We start from the raw sequence: 23,011 nt of genomic DNA on the forward strand, positions 1-23,011 counted from the left end.
TGAAAAAATGAAAAATTGACAAGTTGGATATGATGCATTGTTGGGAATAATGCACCATTCCTCCTTGAAAAAATACCTTTGACAGAGAAATAAAATAGATACAATCACAATACAAGAATTTAACGTAGAAACTCCAAGAAATAGGAGAAAAAACCACGGCCGTTGTCAAATGACAACTAGAGATTATCACTATGTGAAAATTGTTACAACACATAGACTTCTTTCTCTCTAACACTGGCACCCCAGTACACCCACACTCTCTCAAAGCAAATATTTAACTACACCTCACAACACTCTCTAATCAAAGAGTATAGAGGAAAAGAAAAGTCAGATACAAGCTTTAAGTGTTTTCAATTGGTGCAAAAATAAATGAAGAACTTAGCCTCATATTTATAGCCTAGGCCACCCACTCCATTTGTTATCCTAAGCAATGTGTGACTAATTCAACCAAATCCTAACAATCATAGTTCAAAGAACTATCATACTCCACCATGAAAGTATACTCACTTGCAATTAGACCACTCCAAGCATTTCGCCTTGGTACAGATCGAAACCTTACTGAAAATTCACAGTGCAACTTCCAAATTGACTTTTCCTGGAAGTTCTTCAGCCATCGACCTAACTCCGCCACACACCTTGCATCTCAACGCCAACCAATGCCCGTGTGCAATTGTGGACCTGATTGCCACAACTTATCCTTATCCATGGCAGTGCAGCAATATCATGAGGATACTTCTTGTCTTCAACGCTTTGTGCAAACCTGATTGTATCAACACATCCTTGACTTGTATTTGCCACAAGCCAAAATTGATTCTTCCATCAAATTTCTCTATTTCAAGCTTCACAGCACTTGAATATCCTGACATTGTTGCAACCGTATACTGGAATAGTATAACTCAACTGTAAACCGTGCACTAGGAAGGGTCCACAGGAAAGAGAGGTGGGTCACAATGGACACACTTAAATACCAAGTCTTTTCTTAGCCAGAACATTTCCAAACTGCTCCAAACTGTACTTTCATAGTGTCACACTGCCTTCCAGCAACAACAACAACAACCAAAGCTCAACCTCAAGCCACAGGACAAAATTCTTTTCTGATGTGGAAGGTTAGACTAGGCTGCAACCACAGAGCATACTAAGAATAAATCTCACCAAATCGAAGCTCTGATACCACTTGTTGGGAATAATGCACCATTCCTCCTTGAGAAAATACCTTTGACAGAGAAATAAAATAGACACAAGAGAAAAAACCACAGCCGTCAAATGACAACCAGAGATTATCACTATGTGAAAATTGTTACAACACATAGACTTCTTTCTCTCTAACACCGGCACCCCAGTACAGCCACACTCTCTCAAAGCAAATATTTAACTACACCTCACAACACTTTCTAATCAAAGAGTATAGAGGAAAAGAAAAGTCAGATACAAACTTTAAGTGTTTTCGACTGATGCAAAAACAAATAGAGAACTTAGCCTCATATTTATAGCATAGGCCACCCACTCCATTTGCTATCCTAAACAATGTGGGACTAATTCAACCAAATCCTAACATGCATACACATCATGCATACGTATGCTAATCACATTCTCCTAAATACATATATAACTAATATTGTAACCTCCCCTTTTAAGAGGAGAAGGATGATTATAATATAGCCATTAAACTCATAAAATGAGTTGTTACGTATTATATTAATGGATGAAAAATTACTGTTATTTTCGTAACATTTTTTATGAAATCTTTTTGGAATCTAAAATAATCATCGAAACTGAATCTTTTTACATATTCTTGAACTCGATTCTTAGTAATAATGAGTTTAAAAAAATATTTTGGAACAGACCTCTAAATTCGGTATGTTTTTCTTTTGAAAAAGACTTTTTTTGAGTTTTAAATCTCAATCCAATTATCTCATCATTCTCGGTGAAATTTTTTATTTTACTTGCTTTTCTTATAAAGTCTAAACTCTAACCATAATTTCTATTCGTCGTAAGTTACCACCTTAATTTATGAGTTTATAAATCGAAGTTTTTAATCAAATTTTACATATTGTAATTCTAGCTTCATGAGTTGACGTTTTTATTCTTTAAATATCAGATTGATTGTCCTCCGAATTTGGTATGTCTTTTTTTAAGAAAGACTTTTGAATTTTAAATCGCAATGGAAGCATTTTTTTTAAGGTGTTTAATTAGGATTTTTAATGTCATTTTTTATTAGTAAAGAACAAATTTTTATCTTTCAATTATGTAAATTTAATCTCTATAACATCAAGTAGTGTTTTTTGTGATAAATTTTAAAATAAATTCCAATCAACCATTTAATTAATCTAATAATTATAAGTGTTTGAAGCATATTCTGATATGTAAAGTAGTAATTTCTATGAGAAAATGTGCTAATTTATTAAATCACATCAATGTATTTTAAACACATTTCTTATTCCTATACATTTATTTTTTAATGCACTAAATAAAAAAACTAAAATTAAGATTTTATTATTTTTATCGGTTATCATCATTTCGTTTATAAAATCCTTTTTCTGGGTAATTTTTATTTATAAAATCTTAAAAATTTTACAGGCCCTTTAATTTTTATCTATTAGTTTCTTATTTTTGGGCTGATCCATCAATTGCTTTCATGCCATTTGATTTATTACATAGTATTTTGCCAGCAATATTCACCCGTGGTGAGTGGCCATTGTTTTCAAGATCTAAAAACTGTAAGCAAAATGCATTGAATTTCCAAATTTTGTTTTCGGTATTATACAGGGCTAATGCCCAAAGAAACAGAGTAAGAACACACTACACGGGATAAGGTAGTCCCTAAAATATACAAAAACAAAATCTTACAAAAGAGTTCATTTTATGGCCTAGAAAATCAGTTTGAAGCCCATTTAGATAAGACTAAAAATGCTCATTCAGACAAGGCACAATAATTTCTTCTCTATATTTCAAACCTAACTGTACAGGACCAAAAAAGGAAATAAACTAAAAAAGAAAGTGCGAGGTGTGCGTTACAAAATCCCTGGGACTGATTGTCCAAAACTCAAAATAATCCAACAGATAACTGGTGTGTGAAATTCTTTTTTCCTCCTCAACCTCGGTGCCTTCTAGTGCCTCCTGACTTTTGAGAAATTAAAAATTAATCTGTCGTAAATTAAAATTTTATTTAATAATTTATTATTGACTAATAAATTATTCTATACACAAAATTGATTCAAATTACTTACATTTATTTTAGTGGATTAATAAATTAATTATTAAATTAATCCAAATTAATTTAGATATGTTAATTTAGGGTTCGTTTGAAAAACACCAAAAAGTTTTTTTTTTTTTTACTTTTGACTTATAAAAATTTACATTAATAGTGTTTGGTGGTGGAGATTATAATACTCCCTTGATGTTTGGAGTTTTAAAACTCCATATAATTTTAACAAAAAAAACACTGTTAAAATTTAAAATTTAATTTATTTTGCGTTGATTTAGGTTAACATTTAATGCATACTGATGAAATCAATAAACAATTAATATTTTTTTTTGAAAAACTACAAACATATTAATTACAACTTATAAAATATATTTTTAAAAAATGATAATTATAATTATTATAAGAAATTTAATATGCTCTATTAGTATATAAGTTATTTAATTAGTTAATAAAATCTAATTAATTAATAATTTTATATTTTATTTATTTTAATTATTTATTTAAAATGATAATTTATTTCATAAAGTTTATTTAATATACTGTCTTCTTTTGTTCATTGAAAATAATGAATTTGTTTACCGACAAATTTATTCCTATTTCTGTACAATTTGAATCATATTCGTATATTTTTATTTTTTTATTAATCTAATTTTATTCACATATTTGAATTTTAAATTTTTAAATTTTTTTATTTAAAATTTAGATAGATATAATTTAAATTAATAATTTAATTTAATAAAAATAAACGTATTCGTATTATTTTTATTATCTTAAGAAAAAAATATCTCTAACTATATTTTCTAGGTAATATTTATTAATCTTTTAAGATATTATGTACTTATATATACACTCTAATATTATTAATTTGAAAGATTACATATATCTATCTCTTTTGTTGAAATATTTAAAAATCATGTTTAACAGCTTTAAAAAAATAATACGAGAACATTTATTTAAAATAAGATGAATATATTTATTTAAAATTTAAAAATTTTAAATAAATTTATTCGTATTAATTTTAAAATAATATGAATATGTTTGTTTAAATAAAAAAATTTTAGAATAATAAGAGTTTTATATCTTTTTAATTCTTTTAAATTTTTATTTTTATCATAATTTTATAATAATTTAATATCAATCTAAAAATAAAATAAATTTTAATTAAAACAAAAAAATTAACCCAAATAGAATTTAATGCTAATTCTTTTTTCTTTCTTTAATAATTAAATGATGATTCTTCTCTCTCTTCTTAATTAAGGAGTACTAAAACTCCAAATACGTTAACTTTTGTTTAACTCTTTAAGAAGAGTTTTAATACTCCAAACCTTCCAGGAGTATTGAATCAGGCGCCGTGTTTGATACAATTTTTTAGATAAACTTTTAACTTTTTAAAAAGTTATTTAAGAGCTTTTGAAGAAATTAAAAAATGTGACTTCTCCTATTTTCAAAAGCTATTTTATCAAACAAGAACTTCTATAATAACTTTTCAAACACAAAATAACTTATTTAAAAGTTGTTATTAATAAAAGTCCTTATATTTTAAGCTCCTTTTTCAAAAGAACTTATTTCAAAAGTTTAGCCAAACTGGCCCTTAGTCATTAATAATCTAACAACTGACACTTGTTTAAAAAAAAACACAATAACAATAAGAGAAAATTTCACTCCCCTCCTCTGCGAGATGCTAAAATGACACTCTCCTCCCTTCTATTTTATAAATGTACATTCTCCTCCCTTCTAACTTTTAAAAAACTTCTTCTTTAATCCATTTAAAACTTTTTGTGTTAACTAATATTAACTTTATCCATTTTTTAAGAAAAATAAATTATTTTTTAAAAATACCCATTAGCAAAAATTTTATTTTTTATCATTAAATTTTGCTTACCAAAATACCCTTTAATAAATTATTCTTTTATTGATTAAATTGTATTTTTTTAAAAAATAATAATTATATTATTTTTTTCTAAAATACTCTTCAATAATTTTTTAATTATTAAATTATAATTTTGCCAAAATTTTCTTTAATAATTTTTTTATATTTTATTATTAATTTTTCGAAATCTATATATTATTTTAACATTAAATACAAAATTTTAGTAAGATTATTTTTCAATATCAATATATATTAATTATTATACATATTAACAGGGGTAAGATTTTTTTATTTAATGTTAAAATAATATATATTGATATCGAAAAATTAATAGTAAAATATAAAAATAATTGTTAACAAAAATTTTAGTAAAATCACAATTTAATAATTAAAAAATTATTGAAGGGTAGATATCTTAGAAAAAATAATTTAATTATTAATTTTTTAAAATTATTTTGGTAAAAATACAATTTAATTAATAAAAAAATTTATTAAAGGGTATTTTGGTAAGCAAAATTTAATGATAAAAAATAAAATTTTTGCTAATGGATATTTTTTCAAAAAATAATTTATTTTTTCTTAAAAAATGGATAAAGTTAATATTAGTTAACACAAAACATTTAAAATGAATTAAAGAAGAGAATTTTTAAAATTTAGAAGGGAGGAGAATGTACATTTATAAAATAGAGGGGATGGGAGTGTCATTTTAGTATCTCACAGGGGAGGGAAGTGGAATTTTCCCTAACAATAATAAAAGAACAACCTTAAAAAAAACATGCAAAAAAATATGCAAAAAATATATATAATTTTCACATATTTTATATAAATAACTTTTTGTTAAATTTAAATTAATTTAATTAAATTTAATTGACAAAAATATTTAAATTTGTGAAATTCTAAGTGAAATAGTGTATAATATATTAATATGAAAATCATTGTCATATCAATTCAAAGAGTAAACACCAAATTCGGTCCCTGTCCATTTTTAATTAGGACAACGCGATCCTTCACCAAAAAAATAACCCACACCGGTCCTGTCTATGCAAAAAATAACTCATCGCGCCCCTTCCCGTGTATCCCACGTCCATAGTTGACGATAAAAGCTGATGTGTCATTTACCAGCGCTGATTTGGCAGTTAACCCAGAGTCAAGTGCCAACGTGGAATAGTGAGAATGGACAGGGGTCGATTTGTCCCCCTGTCACATTCAAAAACAACGTCGTTGCTAGGTTTAGAAGAAGCAAGTGTTTACTTCATCTTTTTTCTTTCCCCCAACCTATATACAAAGTATTCATAGTCTAAACAATAACGAAACCCTAGGGACCATGATTGGAAGTGAAGAACGTTGCGCATCCTCCAACTTGCGAGCTGGTGATAGTTGGAGTTATAGCATGAACTCTAATGAGAGTATTGTAGGTAGAAGGAAGAAGAGATGGGTCTCCCCAAAATGCTGTTGCGAGTCTGATGCTGTTCTGTTCATGTCTAAGACCAAAAGTAATCCGGATAGGTTATTCTTACGGTGTCCTAAATTCAAGGTATGTTCATGAAAAGTTTTGTGCTGAATGTGTTCGATTCTATACTTAGTTCTAGGTCTATTCATGGTTTTAACATTTTGGAATTTGTGCATATGTAGACTGCAGAAGGATGTTGCTCGTTTTTTGTATGGCTAGATGATTATATCTCTTCCTTTAATGAGCATGTTTCAAAGACAACATCAAAGGAGGTATTGCCGCAGAACCAGCAGCGATTTGAAGATCTTAGTGATGCGGTCGATGACAAAGTGGAAGAGCTATAAATTAGGTTGATTGGATTAGAAAATCAATTGGAAAAGAGAAAGAAAAAAATGGGTGAAAATAGATGCTTGGGGTTAGGTTGTAGTATTTTTGTGTTTTTTATTGGGATTATGGTTGCTTGTTTATTTAGGACAACTATGTATGCAACCTAATGAATAATTTTAGGCTATTTAAAGACTGTGTGGCAAGATGAGATTGGATATGTAAACATTGTGGATGTAAGTTATATGAAGATGAATTATTATATTGACTGTTTAAAGTTTGTTACCTGAACTTAATGCAAATTAGAGCAACATATACTTGTGCATGTAACATAGATTGAAGTAAATCTTGTAAAGCGTAGCAATTTATACCATTATATTCATATTTTCAAGAAAGATATAATTCATATGTTCACAGTGATAATATCATTGCAGAGGCAACATGGTTCTAATCAAAACTTTCACATTCGTAAATACCAAAATACCAAAAGAACAGCAAGACATTTCTTGACATAATTGTATCCTTCAAACTAAAGTCTCAAAATACCAAAATAACATTATCACATATCTCAGTATCACATATCTAAGTCCCTAATATAAGTGTCACCCCTGCTTAGTAGGCCTGAGTCCTGGAGGCCTGTAGTCGGGTGTTGGTACAAATTTTAAAAGTTGTGATGCTGTAGTTGAATTTACAGCTGCCATCGTCTCTTCAGAAATCGCATCATGACTGGTTCCTAGAGTAGTCTTTCCAGCTATTGAGTCATTTGATTGGAGCTGTGAGCTGTGAGGCATGAGGTTTGGGGCTTGGGAAGTTTGAGATTTGAACCATAAGGTTGGCTCCGGTGCTGGTATGGGTGGAGGCACGCTAGATGGAGCTGGAGGTCTAACAATCTGCTGTTTCTCTCTAAATGTTGGAGGGTTGTCATTGGAGTTTTTTCCTGCAACCTGTAACAATGTAGGTTTAACAGTTATATGAATGAAAGCTTTAAGGAATTGAGATGTAATAATTTCTTGGATGAAACAGGTTTTATTTTTTTAAACAACAAGAAAAAATACCTTTTCAGCTGGTGGTGCAGATTGCGAAACTGAAATTTCTTCTCTCTGATTTTTGGGTAGTTTCTTCTTAACTTTTCTAATTTTGCTCTATGACAAAATTCAATATATTATAGAAAGCAAGCAACAAAAGACAATTCTAAAACACAGTCATTGTACATAACACAACCATTCTTAATCAAGCAACATATAAACCTAATCAGTACATAACACAGCCATTCTCAACCAAGCAACATATAAACTTAATCAGTGCATAACACAGCCATTGTACCTCAATTCCCAAACATAGAGTTATTGTACCTGATCAGTGTTTGGGGTTGGAGCAGTATTTGTTGCTGGATCGGTGCTTCTTTCTGGATCAGTTGATGATATGTGAGTTGTTGTCTTCTTCTGTGCTCGTCTCCCCTTTTTAGTCATAGGCTTTCAGTTGGGATCTTGTGCTGTATTCGGACATGTCTTGTAGTAATGACCCGTTTAGCCATACTTAGAACAAGTAACAACGAATGTCTTCTTTGCCTTGGTGGTGCTCATCTCTCTTTCAATTAGATCGGCTCTTCTCTTCATCTTAGGTCTATGAGCAGCTCTCTTGATAGTGGGAGGCAGTGGCCTTGGTGCATCGGTAGATGTCCAATACTCTTCATTGTTGACTGATTTAATGCAATGTGAATAAATTGTTCTGATGGCTTCCATAGTTAGCCACTTATGCACAAAATCCTTAGCCTTAAGACCCATTTTAGCTATTGCTGCAACATCATGTCTACAAGGCATTCCTATGGACAATAACAAATTGATGCAGAATCAAAAAAATACAATGGAGAGAGAGGGATAAACGAAAAATTATAACAACTAAATAATTATCCAATAACTATATAACCAGACTTACCAGTCAACTGCCATACATTGCATGTACATGTCCTCTTGTAAAGATTCACACCCACTTTATGGTTTTGGGAATGAACCTCAAAGAGGACTCTTTCCAAATCACCAGCCCATATAGCTCTCCATTTATGACTCTTAGGCTTGATAAATTTATCCAACTTCTTGTGTTGGACTGGTGCAAGTGGTTCAATGTGAGCCTCCAACTTCTTCTTGTGCGTTGCCATCTTTCTCATTATGTAGCACCGCAGCCCTTCACACATGGTTAGAATAGGCTTTTCCCTATACTCCACAATCTTTGCATTCCATACTTCGCACATATTATTAGTTATGTTGTCCACTTTTGGCCTATAACTAAAGTACGCCTTATACCATACAGCCGATTTAAATTTTTGCATATACTCCCATGCTGGTGCACTTACTCGCTTTAACCTTTCCATCGCAGTAGCTAATTCGGTATGTGTGGTGCACCTAACAGCTTTTCAAACTAATTGCTTTGTCTCTTCGTTTTTGAAGTGTTTGATGAAGTTCTTTCAAATATGTAGTACACAATTTCTATAGTGAGCTCTTAGAAATATCTCTTTCAAGGTCAATACCAAATCTGTATCAGTCTAAGAACATAATATGAAAAAAAATTTCTAATTAACAATAATCCACATTTCAAATGCGATGACTCAAATTAAAGTAGCTAAAAATAATAAAACATCAATTCAAGGACCATTAAACAAATCATAACGACTTTCAATGCATGCAGTAGTTGAAAAAGTAGACCAACAATGGTCAAGCTAGTTTATTCAATAAAATGCTTGACGCCACTCTTAATTAATTTGTAATGATTTTGTCATATAGCTATGGTTGACAGCTATTATTACTTAAACCGATAACAACCACTGTTCTTATATTGAAAGAACTCTACTGTACGTGTTAGGAATTTTGGAAGGAAGGAAGGAACGCTCTGATGTACAGTTTCAGTTATGTCTCTATGATGCAGTGTAACTTCAAAAAGTTGTACTGTAAGATATATAGTTTATATTTTTAAGATCATAATATTGAATTCCAAAATATTCATGCTAAGGTTTAGTTGCTACTTAAGCCTTTACTTTGTTCTAATTTATTGCAAGGCAAGCTAGTATATCTAATAATAATTAGTGCAAAGAAAATATCCATAACCTGCATCTATATGTGTATTTATTACCTAATTAATAATAATTCCATAATTTTGCAGTAGAAAAGAAAAATATATTGTAGAGTATCTTTATGTATATTTATAATGAATCTTATAGTATTTATATAATAATGAAAAAACAGTAAGCTAAGACACTTTTTAAAGAGCGTTTATTTTTGAGATTGGAATTAAAATTAAGATTAAAGACTACAAATAAAAATTTAGTTTTGTGATACAAAATGTCTAATTAACAATGATTCACACTTCAAATGCTATGACTCAAATGAAAGTAGCTTAAATTAAATACAATATCTAATAAGGGAACTGCTATACAACATAATTAACTATAATTGATGATAAATGAAACAGAACATTAGCTAACATAAAAATTAATTTATGAAATAATAAACTAAAAAGATAAAAAAAAGTTATATCTTAATGGAACATAGTAACCAATCAAAATAGAGTGCAGAATTATATATAATTATGAACAAATTCATAGTAAAGTAGTACAAGTCAGGTGTCATGCTATCAAATTAAAACATCGTCTTGTATCAAATTAAAACATCGTCTTGTATTTTCTATAACCCAACTCCTTCAGTAACGTTTCAAAATCAAAGAAGTTCACTAAATCAATGTCTAAAGGTGGCCACTTCTTGGATTTTCCATCAACATATTCTAATTTGTCCTGTGCATTTCTCTTAAAAATTCTTTCATGATGGAAAACAGGAACTACTTCAAATTCATCCATCTGAAAATTATTTTTACCAACCAAAATTCATTTCATAACAGTTTAACATCACTGTGCCAATCATCTAAACTACAGACAGTTAATATTAATTATTTAACAAATTCACTAAAAAACTTTAAAATTCATTCAATATCACAACATTTATAAAAATAAACAACCAGACAACCCATTTCAACCTACTAAACACTAAGACACCAACATGCAATTTAGGAATAGAGCTTGGATTAGAATAATGTTTAGATGCCCAAATTCATTACTAACCTGAATGCCTACACAAGCTGCTGCCACTGCACGGCGTTAGTCACTCCGTCAAGTGCGGCGTTACAGGAGTCCTCCGAGTCCTTCTTGGTGGCCTTGTCAGCACCAACACTTGCTACTTCCACCACTCTCTGTCCTATCGCGCGAAGAAGGTTGAGGGATTTTGGTTATTCTATAAATTTTAGTTAGGACTCGGGGGTTATGAGGGTGAGAATGACGTTTGCTTCTTCTAAACCTAGCAACGACGTCGTTTTTGAATGTGATAGAAGGACAAATCGACCCCTGTTCATTCCCACTATTCCACGTTGACACTTGACTCTGGGTTAACTGCCAAATCAGCGCCGGTAAATAATATATCAGCTTTTTCCGTCAACTATAGACGGGGATACACAAGAAGAGGCGCGATGAATTATTTTTTGCATAAACAAGAACCGACGTGGGTTACTTTTTTGGTGAGAGATCGCATTGTCCTAATTAAAAATGGATAGAAACCGAATTGGATGTTTACTCCAATTCAAACTTGCTTCTTATAATGCCATGGCCCATGTCCTAAATAGCACCGGCGGTCAAATGCCACCCGAAAAAAATTGTATCACATTTTCATTAAAATTTTAATGTATATTATTTTTTCTCTTTCATTACAAAAGAGCCCCTTCACAAAAGTTAAGCAATTTTTATAAATTTTAATTTTATTAAATTTGTTTATACAATCATAAAATTACAATTTTTTTTATAATAACTCTTAAGTAGAGATAGAAATGACTTACGCTACCCGACAAAAATTTACAATTCTATTTATTTTAGGTTTGATTTAGTTTGATTCGTTTTATTAAATATGATAGATTTAAATTTTTTATAAAGTCTATTAATTAAAAAATCAGGTTATAGATTTTAAAAATATTTGTATAATTAGTTGAACCGACTTGTCAAAATACTTTTTGATAATAATAAATTATTCTTAATTTAAATTTTTAACTATTCACTTATATTAAACGTAGAATAAAACTAAAAATCAATAGTAAAAATTAGTTAAAATTGTATGTAATTTTTTTATTTAAATAAAAAGTTTATAGATTATAAATATGGTTATGATATGTGATTAATGATTAATATATAAATGAATAAAGCTCTACATCTAAGTAAAATACTTAACCAAGTATAACCAAATTGTTATAACCGCTTTTTAAATCACGCACATCTTCTTTCTTAGCTTACTTTTCTTCTCTTTTTTTCTCATTTTTTTTTTATTATCATCGTCACCATCACCATCACTACATTCTCCTCCTCATCTTTTCTTTTTTCATTTATTTTCCTCCTCCTCGTTCTCCATCATCATCATCATTATCATTATATTGTCATTCATCTGTTTTATCGTTATCACCGTTATTATTATCGCTATCATTGAATTTTTGTCATATTAATGATGTTACCTGATTCAAAATTAATTTAGATGGTTTTCATTCATGATTCAGTCTTGTTTGTGTGCTTATTTTTTAACTGAGTTTGTGTATCGCACTCATTAAGTAATTTTAGTGTAAAAACTAAGAAAATTATGTGTATTTGTTAAAAAATTTTAGTGTATTTTTATTCTAATAAGTTTTGCATAATTTAAAACTCATCAGCACAACGACGTGGGGTCTAACCCTTTATTCTTAAAGTGTAAATCATTCTATAACTACTTGCGATAGGCCATGATAAATTACTCTAGCTATTGCAACTGCTTCTTCTTCTTTTTTTTCATCGTCATCATCTTCTTTTTCTTATTCATCTTTTTCTTATTGTTTTTCCTTCTCAAGTTTCTTTTTGTTTTACTCTCTTAATAAGAATAAAAACAATAAACCTACATTTCTTCAATTAAAAGAAAGAAGAAAAAAATATAGCATTAAAGAAAATATTTTGTGCTTTTGTAACAAAATTTCAGTGTAAAAAAAATTATATGTATTTGTTAATAAATTTTTGGTGTATTTTTATTCTGATAAGTTTTGCATAATTCAAAACTTATCAAAAATAAAAACAAAAAAATCAAATAATGAAGTAAAAAAACACATAATGCTGCAAAATTACTAGGAAGATAATGAACAGATATTCATTCAACTAAAAAAAAAAGAAAAAATACAACATTAAAAAAAGATATTTTTGTATTTTTGTAGCAAAATATTGGTATAAAAAATAAAAAATTTATGTGTATTTGTTAAGAAATTTTAGTGTAGTTTTATTTGATAAATTATACATAATTCGAAACTCTTCCTTTTTCCTCTTCGTCATATTCTACTGCTTCTTCTTCTTATTTCAATTTCTAATAATTCTTCTTGTTTATCTCTCTTAAGAGGAATAAAATAAAAAAAAGAAAAAAATTAATGTTGCAAAATTATTAGGAAAAAAGGAGGAAAAGAAAAACGCAGTAACAATAATAACAATAAAAGAACGACGATGGAGAGAAAACACGCGAATAAGAAGGAAGAATGCGAATAAGAAGAAGGAAGAACTCGAAGAAGAAGGATGCAAAGATGAAGAAGAATATGTTTGCATTAGTGAATTGCCCATGTGTACACGCTGCTTTTAATGAAAGTAGTTTTTGTTAGGTTTGAGCAAACTTGATTAGAATTGGTTACCAAAAAAACTTGGATGTATAGAAGAACCGATTATAAATTTAGAATGCATTTAATGTCAATTTAAAATTTTTGAATTTATTGTTTTGAGTTATACTTCATAAAATAAGCTTTTCAAATAAACTCGTGGGCTTGTCGAACTTTAAACAAGTCAGACTTAAGCAGAAGTAACAAACCTAGATTTGGACCATCTATTTACCATACAGGGCAGACTTGTCAAAATGAAAATTTAGTTCAACTCCATCTATTTTCACTCCTACTCACAAATAAAATTAAATTATTTTTTTAATTTCATAATTTTATAGAAGAATAATACAAATAAAAAAAGAAACATTTTTATAAAATTAAATCAAGGAGTAATTTCTCTAACTCTCCCCTCAATTTCTTACTAAAATCTAAGGGTGCATATGGAAAAGGGTGAAGCCAGATTTGTAGCGACTCGAATCAGACCATAAATAATAATTAAATCTATTTTTTAAACTCTTATCCAATCCTAGATCTAATTTAATTATACTATGTTCAGATCACACTAAAATCAGGTTTATATCGGATGAAATCTGGATCGTAATAAATTTTATGCCAAAAAATTACAATGACAATTAATCATAAAGAATAAAAAAATTTTATTTGTTGTCAAAAAATTAATATCCATATTTAAATTTGAATTTGTCTATAAATTCTAATTTCATAGTTTTTATTTTATCTATTTTCCAATTCAATAAATTTGATTAAAAACAGATCAATAAACTTATAATTAATATAAGGATTAAGTATTTTTTTCATCCCTAAAGTTTGAGGTCAAAATCAAAATCGTCTCTGACCTTTTTTTATTAAAATCATCCTCAACGTTACAAAATATTATAAAATCGTCCTTTTGTCAATAAATAATATTTTTCAGACAATTTTACCCTTAAACAAAAATAAAAAAATCTCCCCATTCTCATCCCTAACACCCTCTTGCATCATCAGTCATCACGACTACTACCACCACACCATTTCTTCGTCCAAACAACACCAACAATAGCAATAATAACTCAATTTTAAAGTGAAAATAGAGAAAAAAAACTTGGTAGCAACAATTAAATGACAACAACTCAAAAATTATATTTTTTATTTCATCTCTATTAAATTACCAGCAATGTTATAACACAGTATAGTGTTTAAAAACTTATCATTTAAATTGTAATTCAGACATACACGTGTTATTAGGGGTAATGCAGACCATCAATTAAAAACAGAGAAATAAAGAAGGGAGGCGTGTCTAGCCACAGGCTCAAATTTTTATTCTAATTTAAAGATCTCAGAACACAAAATAATAAAAACACTAATGTATATATTTTTCAAAAATAAAAATTAAAAATTGGAAGAACAAAATAAGAACAGCGAACAAGAATAGAGAGCATGGGAAGAAAATAGGAATAGAAAATTCGAGGCCGTGGAGAGTGTGGCTGAGTTGGTCTGTTGAGGACGACAAAGACGGTAGAGTAGGAGACCCAATCTTTAGACTTGACACTGGAGTATGAGACCTAAATCGGTGACTTCAGCTAAAACGACGCCGTTGAAGTCGATACTAACATGGTTGTCATTGAGGCCTAAGGAGGAGTCAGGATCCCTGAGAGAGCGGTCGTCGTGGGAGTTGAAGAAGGCGAGACTAACGCTAATGGAGGAAGGGTTGAAGTTGGTGATGGAGAGAGATAGCAAAGTTGAAGAAGGAGGCAGAGGGCGGAGGTGGTAAGGTGGCGGAAAGAGAGAGAAGAATAATTTTGAGAAAGGGGAGAGAGGGAGTTCAAAGAGAAAGTGGTAGGTGAAAGAGGATGGAGAGGGAAGAAAGTGAAGAGATATCTAGAAGGGGGTGGGTTTAATTTTGTTTTTTAATATCATTTTTATTATTGTTAAGAGTAATTTGGTCAAAAAAATTAAAATTGAGATAGACAAAGACGATTTTATAACGTTTAGTAACGTTGAGAATGATTTTCATAACAAAAAAATGTCGGGGACAAATTTGATTTTCATCCCAGATCTTAAGAACGAAAAAAGTACTTAATCCTTAATATAATATGATATTAGAAGACATATATTTTTTTTATAGTACATCATAATATGACTAAAGTTTGAATCTTTCATTTTTTGAACCTCTAAATTTTTGAAAAGAATTATTTCATAACATTATAATATTTACATAATAATAACTTAGGCTGCGTTTGTTTACAGAGACAGGACACTGAGACAGGAACACAGAGATACAAAATCGTGTTTGACAGAGGAGACATGGACAGAGACAATGTATCCAGAGACATTGAATTAGTGTATTTTGTGCCCAGACACAGGAAAGACACAGAGACACTAACAAGGACACAACTTATTTTTTATTTTTTCTTTCATTATTCTTATTAATTTTTCATAATTATATTTTTTTATTATTATATTTTTTATCTCAAATTTTTTGAATGAAAAAAAAAGAGAATAAATTAGATTTTCATAATTTGTTCTAGTTTATCGTCAAACAGAATATAAAAACACAAAATTTTGTGTCTCTATCCATCAGTGTCTTCTCCTGTCCTATTCTCAATGTCTTGTCTTGTCCTGTTTTCGAAGTCTTAGAGCCTAATAATAATAATTTAAAGTTTTACAATAATAATTAAGTCAATTACATAATAAACATAAACATAGTGCATATTTTTATTTTGGGTAAGTACGATTTTGGTCCCTAACGTTTAGTGCCAGAATCGAATTCGTTCCTATTCTAATTTTGGGTATAAAATCGTCCTTAACATTTTTTTTCGTATTAAAATCGTCCTTTTTATTTTTTTTTTGTACAAAAATGCCCTTCCCTTTTCCCCGCCCTTTCCCCTCCCCCTCCACACCCCTCCCCGTCTTCCCTTCCTAGCACCCCTACGTCCCCACCCCCCACCACCACCACCCACCCCGCGTCCCCTTTCCCCCCACCACCACCACCACACCGCGTCCTCCCCTTACCCCCACCTCCACCCCCTCCCTGCCTCCCCTTCCCCCCACCTCCACCCCCTCCCCGCCTCCCCTCCCCCTCCCCGTCTTCCCTTCCCGCACCCCCACTCCCACCCCGCGTCACCCCCCTCCCCGTCTTCCCTTCCCAGCACCCCCACCCCCACCCCCACCCCGCCTCACTCCCCCTCCCTGCTCTTTCCTTCCCCTCCACCCCCACCACCACCACCACAGCAAACAACAAACAGAGATCAATTAACAAACTTCTTCCATCAACAGCAAACAACAATTCAGAAATCAAGAAATTACCAACAACTCAAAACCAACAATGATTCAACAAATCAAAGATTCAACAAATCAAGAAGCAGAAGAAGCAGAAGACGAATCAGAAAGAAATCGAAGCAAAAAGCAGAGGCGGCGAGCAGCAGCGGCGAGGCGGCGACCAGCAGCGGAGCGCAAGCCGACGACGACGTCGAGGTCACGGCAGCGACCTCCCTGTTCCCCCTTCTTTCTCTCTCCACCCCCCGGTAGCGTGGTGAGGACGACGGCAGCAGCGCGGCGAGGACGCGGTGGTGATGAAGGCGCGGCGGCTCCAAGCCTGTGACCCCTCTCACTCGCGATCCATCTCTCTTCGTGGTTCTGCTCACGGTGGCGGCGACTGAAGCACGAACGACGGCGACAGGGTCTGACGGCAGCAACGCGAGCAGCAGCGAGCTGCTCCCTCCCCGGCGCCAGCCCCCTCCCCTCCCCTCCCCTCCCCTCCCCCTGCACCTTCGTAACCCCCCACCCACGCGTTTTCTTCCCCCCTCCCCAAACACGCGTTTTGTTTTTTTTTTATTATTTTATAATTTTTATTATTAAAATAGGAACAGGGGTAGTTTAGGAATAAAACAAAAAATTTTATTAAAAAGGACGATTTTAATACGAAAAAAACGTTAAGGACGATTTTATACCCAAAATTAGAAGAGGGACGAATTCGAGCACTAAACTTTAGGGACCAAAATCGTACTTACCCCTTTTTATTTTTTTTACTATACAAGTCTAACGGGTCGGATTCAGATAACTCGAGCCTTAATACGAATCCAATTTGATAAATTAGTGAATTCATTTATTGAAATTTCGGATCTAACCATATCACAACAAAACCAAATCAAATTAATCCCAAAGCGGGCGGATCTGGATCGGATCTTCGGATCAGGCCTGGTCATCGGCAAACCCTACTAAAATCATCAACACCAAGCGGGGTGTTTTCACAGTTTCACTTTCCCTGTTTTCGGCAGATTTCCTTCTCCATATAAACACACAACTCTGTTAAATCGCTCTGAAGCCACACTCTCACTCGCATTCACATCATCACTACAAAACGATGTCGTCTTCTGAACCCCAAGAACCCTCAGCACCATCTTCCGAGCCACCGTCGTCGGACCAATCCATCAGCAAGAAGGCGGCCAAGAAGGAAGCCATGAAGCAGGAAAAGCTTCGCCGCCGCCAGGAGACTGCCCTTGCCTCCGCCGCATCGAAGCTCGCTGTCGACGAGGACGACCCCCTCGCCGGAAACTACGGCGACATCCCAATGGAGGAGCTGCAGTCGAAGACCCCCGTGGACCCCAGCCGATGGACACGTGTGGAGAATCTGGAGAAGTCTCTAGAAGGGAAGCACGTCATGATCCGAGGTAGGGCTCAGGCTATCCGTCCCGTTGGGAAGAAGATGGCGTTCTTGGTTGTGAGAGAGAGCGGCTTCACCGTGCAGTGTTTGGTGCAAGCGCAGCAAGATTTGGTTAGCGTGCAGATGGTGAAGTACGCTGCGGCGCTGAGCCGCGAGTCTGTTATCGATGTTGAAGGTCTTGTTTCGGTCCCTTCTGAACCAATCAAAGGTGCCACACAGCAGGTTGGTTAGCTTCTGAGATTTGATTTTGGATATAAATGAAGGGAAACAGTAGCAATCTATTTAGTAGGGTTTAACAATTGCTTTTCTCTTTCCGAAAGTTAGAGTTTGAAATCTTAACAACTACTATGTTGAATTTGGTTGCATAGTGGTTTTGGGTTTAGAAATATGTGTAAGGTTTATAATATAGAATGGAAAAGGGGAGGCGTTGTTTTTGATGATAGAGATGGTAAAATTGCTTGATTACAATGATGCTAATTGTAGCGCACACCAAGATGAAGGTTGTACTAGTAAACGGTAGAATGGCCTCTAAGGCTTCCTCTTATTCTCCTTAACTTGTATATTTGTAGTTCATTTTTTTTCAAGTAATTGAACATTTTGTTGGGGATCTATAGCTTATGTGGTTTGTTCTGATAGGTGGAGGTTCAAGTGAGGAAGTTGTATTGTGTTAGCAGGGCCCTTCCAACTCTACCAATTAATCTCGAGGATGCTGCTCGAAGTGAAGCTGAAATTGAAAAGGCACTTCAGGTACATTGATTGGAGGTGTTGGGTCTTTGTCAACCTGTTTGACTCCTTCTTTGTCAGGGTGATTTGTTTGCAGGACCTTATCTTTTACGTTATTTCTTTTCATCCATTGGTTAACTAGTTCTGTTAATGAATGCAGGCTGGTGAACAACTTGTTCGTGTTAATCAGGATACACGTTTGAACTTTAGAGTACTTGACCTAAGAACCCCAGCTAATCAAGGAATTTTCTCCATTCAGTCTCAAGTTGAAAATGTAAGGCATTTCATCTGAATTTTTTTCTGAAGAGTTTACTTATTTGTGTTCATTCTTGATTTGCATGTTGTTGACATCATGGTTGCTTTAAATTATAAAGTTACTGCAACAAATGCATACTAAGACATTTACAGAATATATTTTTCCCTTGATGCCAAGTTGAATGGTCACATTATTTTTCATTCTATTGTTGGGTAGGCATTTAGACAGTTCTTATTATCTGAAGGCTTTCGTCAAATCCACACTCCAAAATTGATTGCTGGTTCAAGTGAGGGTGGAGCTGCTGTTTTCAGACTGGACTATAAAGGGCACCCTGCTTGCCTTGCCCAATCACCACAGCTTCACAAGCAAATGGCAATATGTGCTGATTTTGGCCGTGTTTTTGAGATTGGTCCTGTTTTTAGGGCTGAAGATTCCTTCACACACCGACATCTATGTGAGTTTACTGGTCTTGATGTTGAAATGGAGATTAAGAAGCATTATTTTGAGGTATATTTTACTTTTAGGCATATGTTTCTTGGTATGGTTTTGAAATTATTGTGGTACATAACCTGTTTTACTGATATTGAGTTTTTGAGCAGGTTATGGATATAGTTGATAGGTTGTTTGTCTCAATATTTGATAGCTTGAACCAGAATTGTAAGAAGGATCTTGAAGCTGTGGCACACCAGTATCCATTTGAACCTTTAAAGGTAAGCATCTTCTATTAAAAAAAATGTATTTTATATATATCAAACATTCTTTCTACTAATCTAACAAATTTCTTTCTCCGTAAAAAAAAAAAAAAGAGTAAATATTGTTAACTATACTATGTTGTAGTTCTTGTGCCATGAACTACCAGTTGAAAAATGTGAATACAAAATGAATGCAATGCTTAAAGGTTATATGATCATATTCATGATCTGATATATCCCGGTTAATATGCAGTATCTTCGTCAGACTCTGCGGCTTACATATGAAGAAGGGGTTCAGATGCTCAAGGTAAGCTTAAAATTTTTCTTAGTATCTAATTCACAAATCATGAACAAATTTTTTTTCTTCTTTTTATTTTGAGTAGGGGACTTTCTTCTTTCTTAATAACACATATGCTCCATAACCATCGAGGGATTATACAAGAACAGTGATACTAACAAAGTCTTGGCCCATTAGTTTAGGCCGGCTACGTGGATCAGCCCATGGCCCGATGCTATTGCATTATGAAAAAAAGTTATGCTGTTCTAGTTTCTAATTTCTGATTTCAACAAAAAATTCATCGAAAACATGATTCACAATAGTCAAAGGTTTATTAATGTCATGGAGTCCCTATTGTTAATTGAAAAAGAATTGGGCTTGAGGAAAATTTACGTAAGACCTCATTCTCAGTCCGTATCATAATCTTGTGTTCTTGCAAGTCAAAATGGGTTTATAGTCCCAAAAAGGATGAAATTATTATCTTGATGCCTAATTAGGTTCCCTGTGTTCTGTTCTAAGGGGTGCTTCATTGATGCTGAGGCTTCCTCTCTATTTTTCCTCTTATAGATGGTTCTCGGTTTTCTTTGCAACTGTTGAATCATTGACCTCAACACTCAGAATTTTGTTTATCTTCACTAATAAGAATATTAGAAAATGGTATGTCTTGCATGTACTAATAATTTTGCTTCATAGGATGCTGGAGTAGAGATTGAACCTTTTGGTGACTTGAATACTGAAGCTGAAAGGAAGTTGGGGCAGCTAGTTTTAGAGAAGTAACTCTCTCTCTCTCTCTCTCTCTCTCTCTCTCTCTCTCTCTCTCTCTCTCTCGCGCGCGCGCACACAACAAAGCAGTGAAAATATTTTATTTACTTTTAATGACCTATTATTTTGGATTAACTTGTTCTGTAATTTTGGTTTATAGGTATGGCACAGAGTTCTATATCCTTTATCGGTACCCCTTAGCTGTAAGGCCATTTTACACAATGCCTTGCTATGATAATCCACAATACTCCAACTCATTTGATGTCTTTATTAGAGGTAAGCAATAAGAGATTTTGTCATACATTCATTGGTACAAAAAATGATTTCATTGAATTTTTCATCTATACTGTATCCGTGAAAGAAACTCTTGGAGCACATTTAATATGTGTTCTAGAAACATTAATAGCTTCTTATTCTTGATATTTTATATAGTCTTTAGACATTAATGAAAATAAATGGATATAATTATTTTGGAGCATGCAAGTATTCCATGTAGCCATCATCGCTTTTCATAGATATAGTTATTAAGTTCTGTGTTACTTGTCCCTTAGGCGAGGAGATCATTTCAGGAGCTCAGCGTGTCCACAATGCAGAAATGTTGGAAAAACGGGCCGAGTCTTGTGGCATTGATGTCAAGACAATATCTACCTACATTGATTCTTTCAGGTATTCTTCATGGTCTCTTGCTCAGTTCATCTTGTCATGTTCAGTGTTTCTTTGTGTAATTCTGGCACCTACTGTTTCCATCCATTAGTAAATATTATTTTAATAAAATTGTTACTTTTAAAAATCAATATATCTGGACATAATTTCTGTCCAAATGAGTAAACTGTTATTTTAACCCTTGAAATATTAGTTTGTGACAAAATGGTCCCTTAAAAATTGGTAATTATTTCATGGTACCTGAAATATTGTTTCCACTTGACAGAAATCACTATTTTTTTGGTTGAGAAAACGGTTCCTTAACAATTGATAATTATTTCATGGTACCTGAAAAACCATCCACAAAATGAGAGGGCTATTTTGTCAGATATCTATAGGGCAAAAATGACGGTTTGATCCATGTCAAAGGTTCAACAAAGTTTTATATGGACAGTCGGAAACCTAATACAATCCTCTTCTTTTATCGAGACTTGGAACCGGTTATGTAACTTTTGTAACAAGCTTGACATAGACATAGTTGGCTAAGATGTCGAATTACTTTTAAATACACTGATTTTTGGAATTTACAATGCCTAACCGACCATTACTATTTATTACTGGCAGAGGGAATGATTTATATTTTCAACAAATTAGATTACCTGATATAAAAAACTAATTGCTTTGTTGATGATTCAGATATGGTGCACCAACACACGGTGGCTTTGGAGTTGGTTTGGAGCGTGTAGTAATGCTCTTTTGTGGCCTGAATAACATCCGCAAGGCATCACTTTATCCTCGTGACCCCCTTAGGATTGCACCATGATAGTTATACCCAAGCAATTGCAGTGTTGGAAATCGCATTGTTACATATTTTCTTATCGCAAAAATCTCATTTCCTTTGAACTAGCAGTGTTGGAGCTGGTGTCGAGCACTTTACACAGCATACTAATTTTGGTGAACTTAATGTAGCTGCCACTTTGTTGAATGCACCCTCGGAATGTTCAAATTTTCCTTTACTCACTAACCAGCAATTATTTAATGAAAAATGGATCTGGATGCACTCTCACTCAGGATGTTCAAATATTCCATTCATATTTATTTTTCTGTTTTAGTAAAAACACTGCGATGAGTTTAGAATGATAGAATGGTGTTTGATTGCATAAGCTAGTGTTTCGCACTGTGCATTTTATTCACTAGTGGTCGGAGGATTGGGATGATGCATTTTGAGTTTTGTTCAACCGAAATTTGAGCCAAGACGCAATGTGAATGCCTCCCCGTTTGCAAGATGCACCTCTAATACACTGATACGGTGATACCACCACGGCAATCAACGCAAAGTCGCAGACCAGTACGCACACGTTGCACTATACTCCCTCCCTAAGTATTAATTTATTCATATTACATTACAAACACTAAACCTAGAGAGAGGACAACAATTCCAAGCTCTAAAAAGGAATGGTTAGTTAGTTACC

General features: G+C 32.8%; 2 protein-coding genes across 2 annotated transcripts; one reads left to right on the top strand and one right to left on the bottom strand.

Moving 5' to 3' along the window:
• Window positions 1–8,375: 8,375 nt before the first annotated feature.
• On the bottom strand, window positions 8,376–9,217 carry LOC112805935 (uncharacterized). The gene is made up of 2 exons (XM_025848252.1): window positions 8,785–9,217; window positions 8,376–8,671 (listed from the first exon to the last, which is right to left on the bottom strand). Exons 1-2 carry the CDS (start codon window positions 9,215–9,217, stop codon window positions 8,376–8,378), a joined length of 729 nt encoding a protein of 242 aa, XP_025704037.1.
• An 8,304-nt stretch (window positions 9,218–17,521) lies between these two features.
• On the top strand, window positions 17,522–22,605 carry LOC112697557 (aspartate--tRNA ligase 2, cytoplasmic). Its single transcript, XM_025750789.3, has 10 exons — window positions 17,522–18,409; window positions 18,824–18,934; window positions 19,071–19,184; window positions 19,383–19,673; window positions 19,766–19,876; window positions 20,112–20,165; window positions 20,829–20,908; window positions 21,058–21,173; window positions 21,449–21,563; window positions 22,236–22,605. Exons 1-10 carry the CDS (start codon window positions 17,888–17,890, stop codon window positions 22,360–22,362), a joined length of 1,641 nt encoding a protein of 546 aa, XP_025606574.1. The 5' UTR covers window positions 17,522–17,887; the 3' UTR covers window positions 22,363–22,605.
• Window positions 22,606–23,011: the final 406 nt, after the last annotated feature.

This window comes from Arachis hypogaea, chromosome 16, assembly GCF_003086295.3.
Source record: "Arachis hypogaea cultivar Tifrunner chromosome 16, arahy.Tifrunner.gnm2.J5K5, whole genome shotgun sequence".
In the NCBI taxonomy this organism is placed as follows: Eukaryota; Viridiplantae; Streptophyta; class Magnoliopsida; order Fabales; family Fabaceae; genus Arachis; species Arachis hypogaea.

Bases quoted from the DNA above. Each gene is read 5' to 3' on its own strand.
- LOC112805935 (XM_025848252.1), bottom strand. From the start codon at position 9,217: ATGGAAAGGTTAAAGCGAGTAAGTGCACCAGCATGGGAGTATATGCAA. The intron at 8,672-8,784 runs GTAAGTCTGGTT...TATTGTCCATAG, and splicing joins CAATGTATGGCAGTTGACTG to GAATGCCTTGTAGACATGAT.
- LOC112697557 (XM_025750789.3), top strand. From the start codon at position 17,888: ATGTCGTCTTCTGAACCCCAAGAACCCTCAGCACCATCTTCCGAGCCA. The intron at 20,166-20,828 runs GTAAGCTTAAAA...TTTGCTTCATAG, and splicing joins AAGGGGTTCAGATGCTCAAG to GATGCTGGAGTAGAGATTGA. The intron at 21,564-22,235 runs GTATTCTTCATG...TTGATGATTCAG, and splicing joins ACCTACATTGATTCTTTCAG to ATATGGTGCACCAACACACG.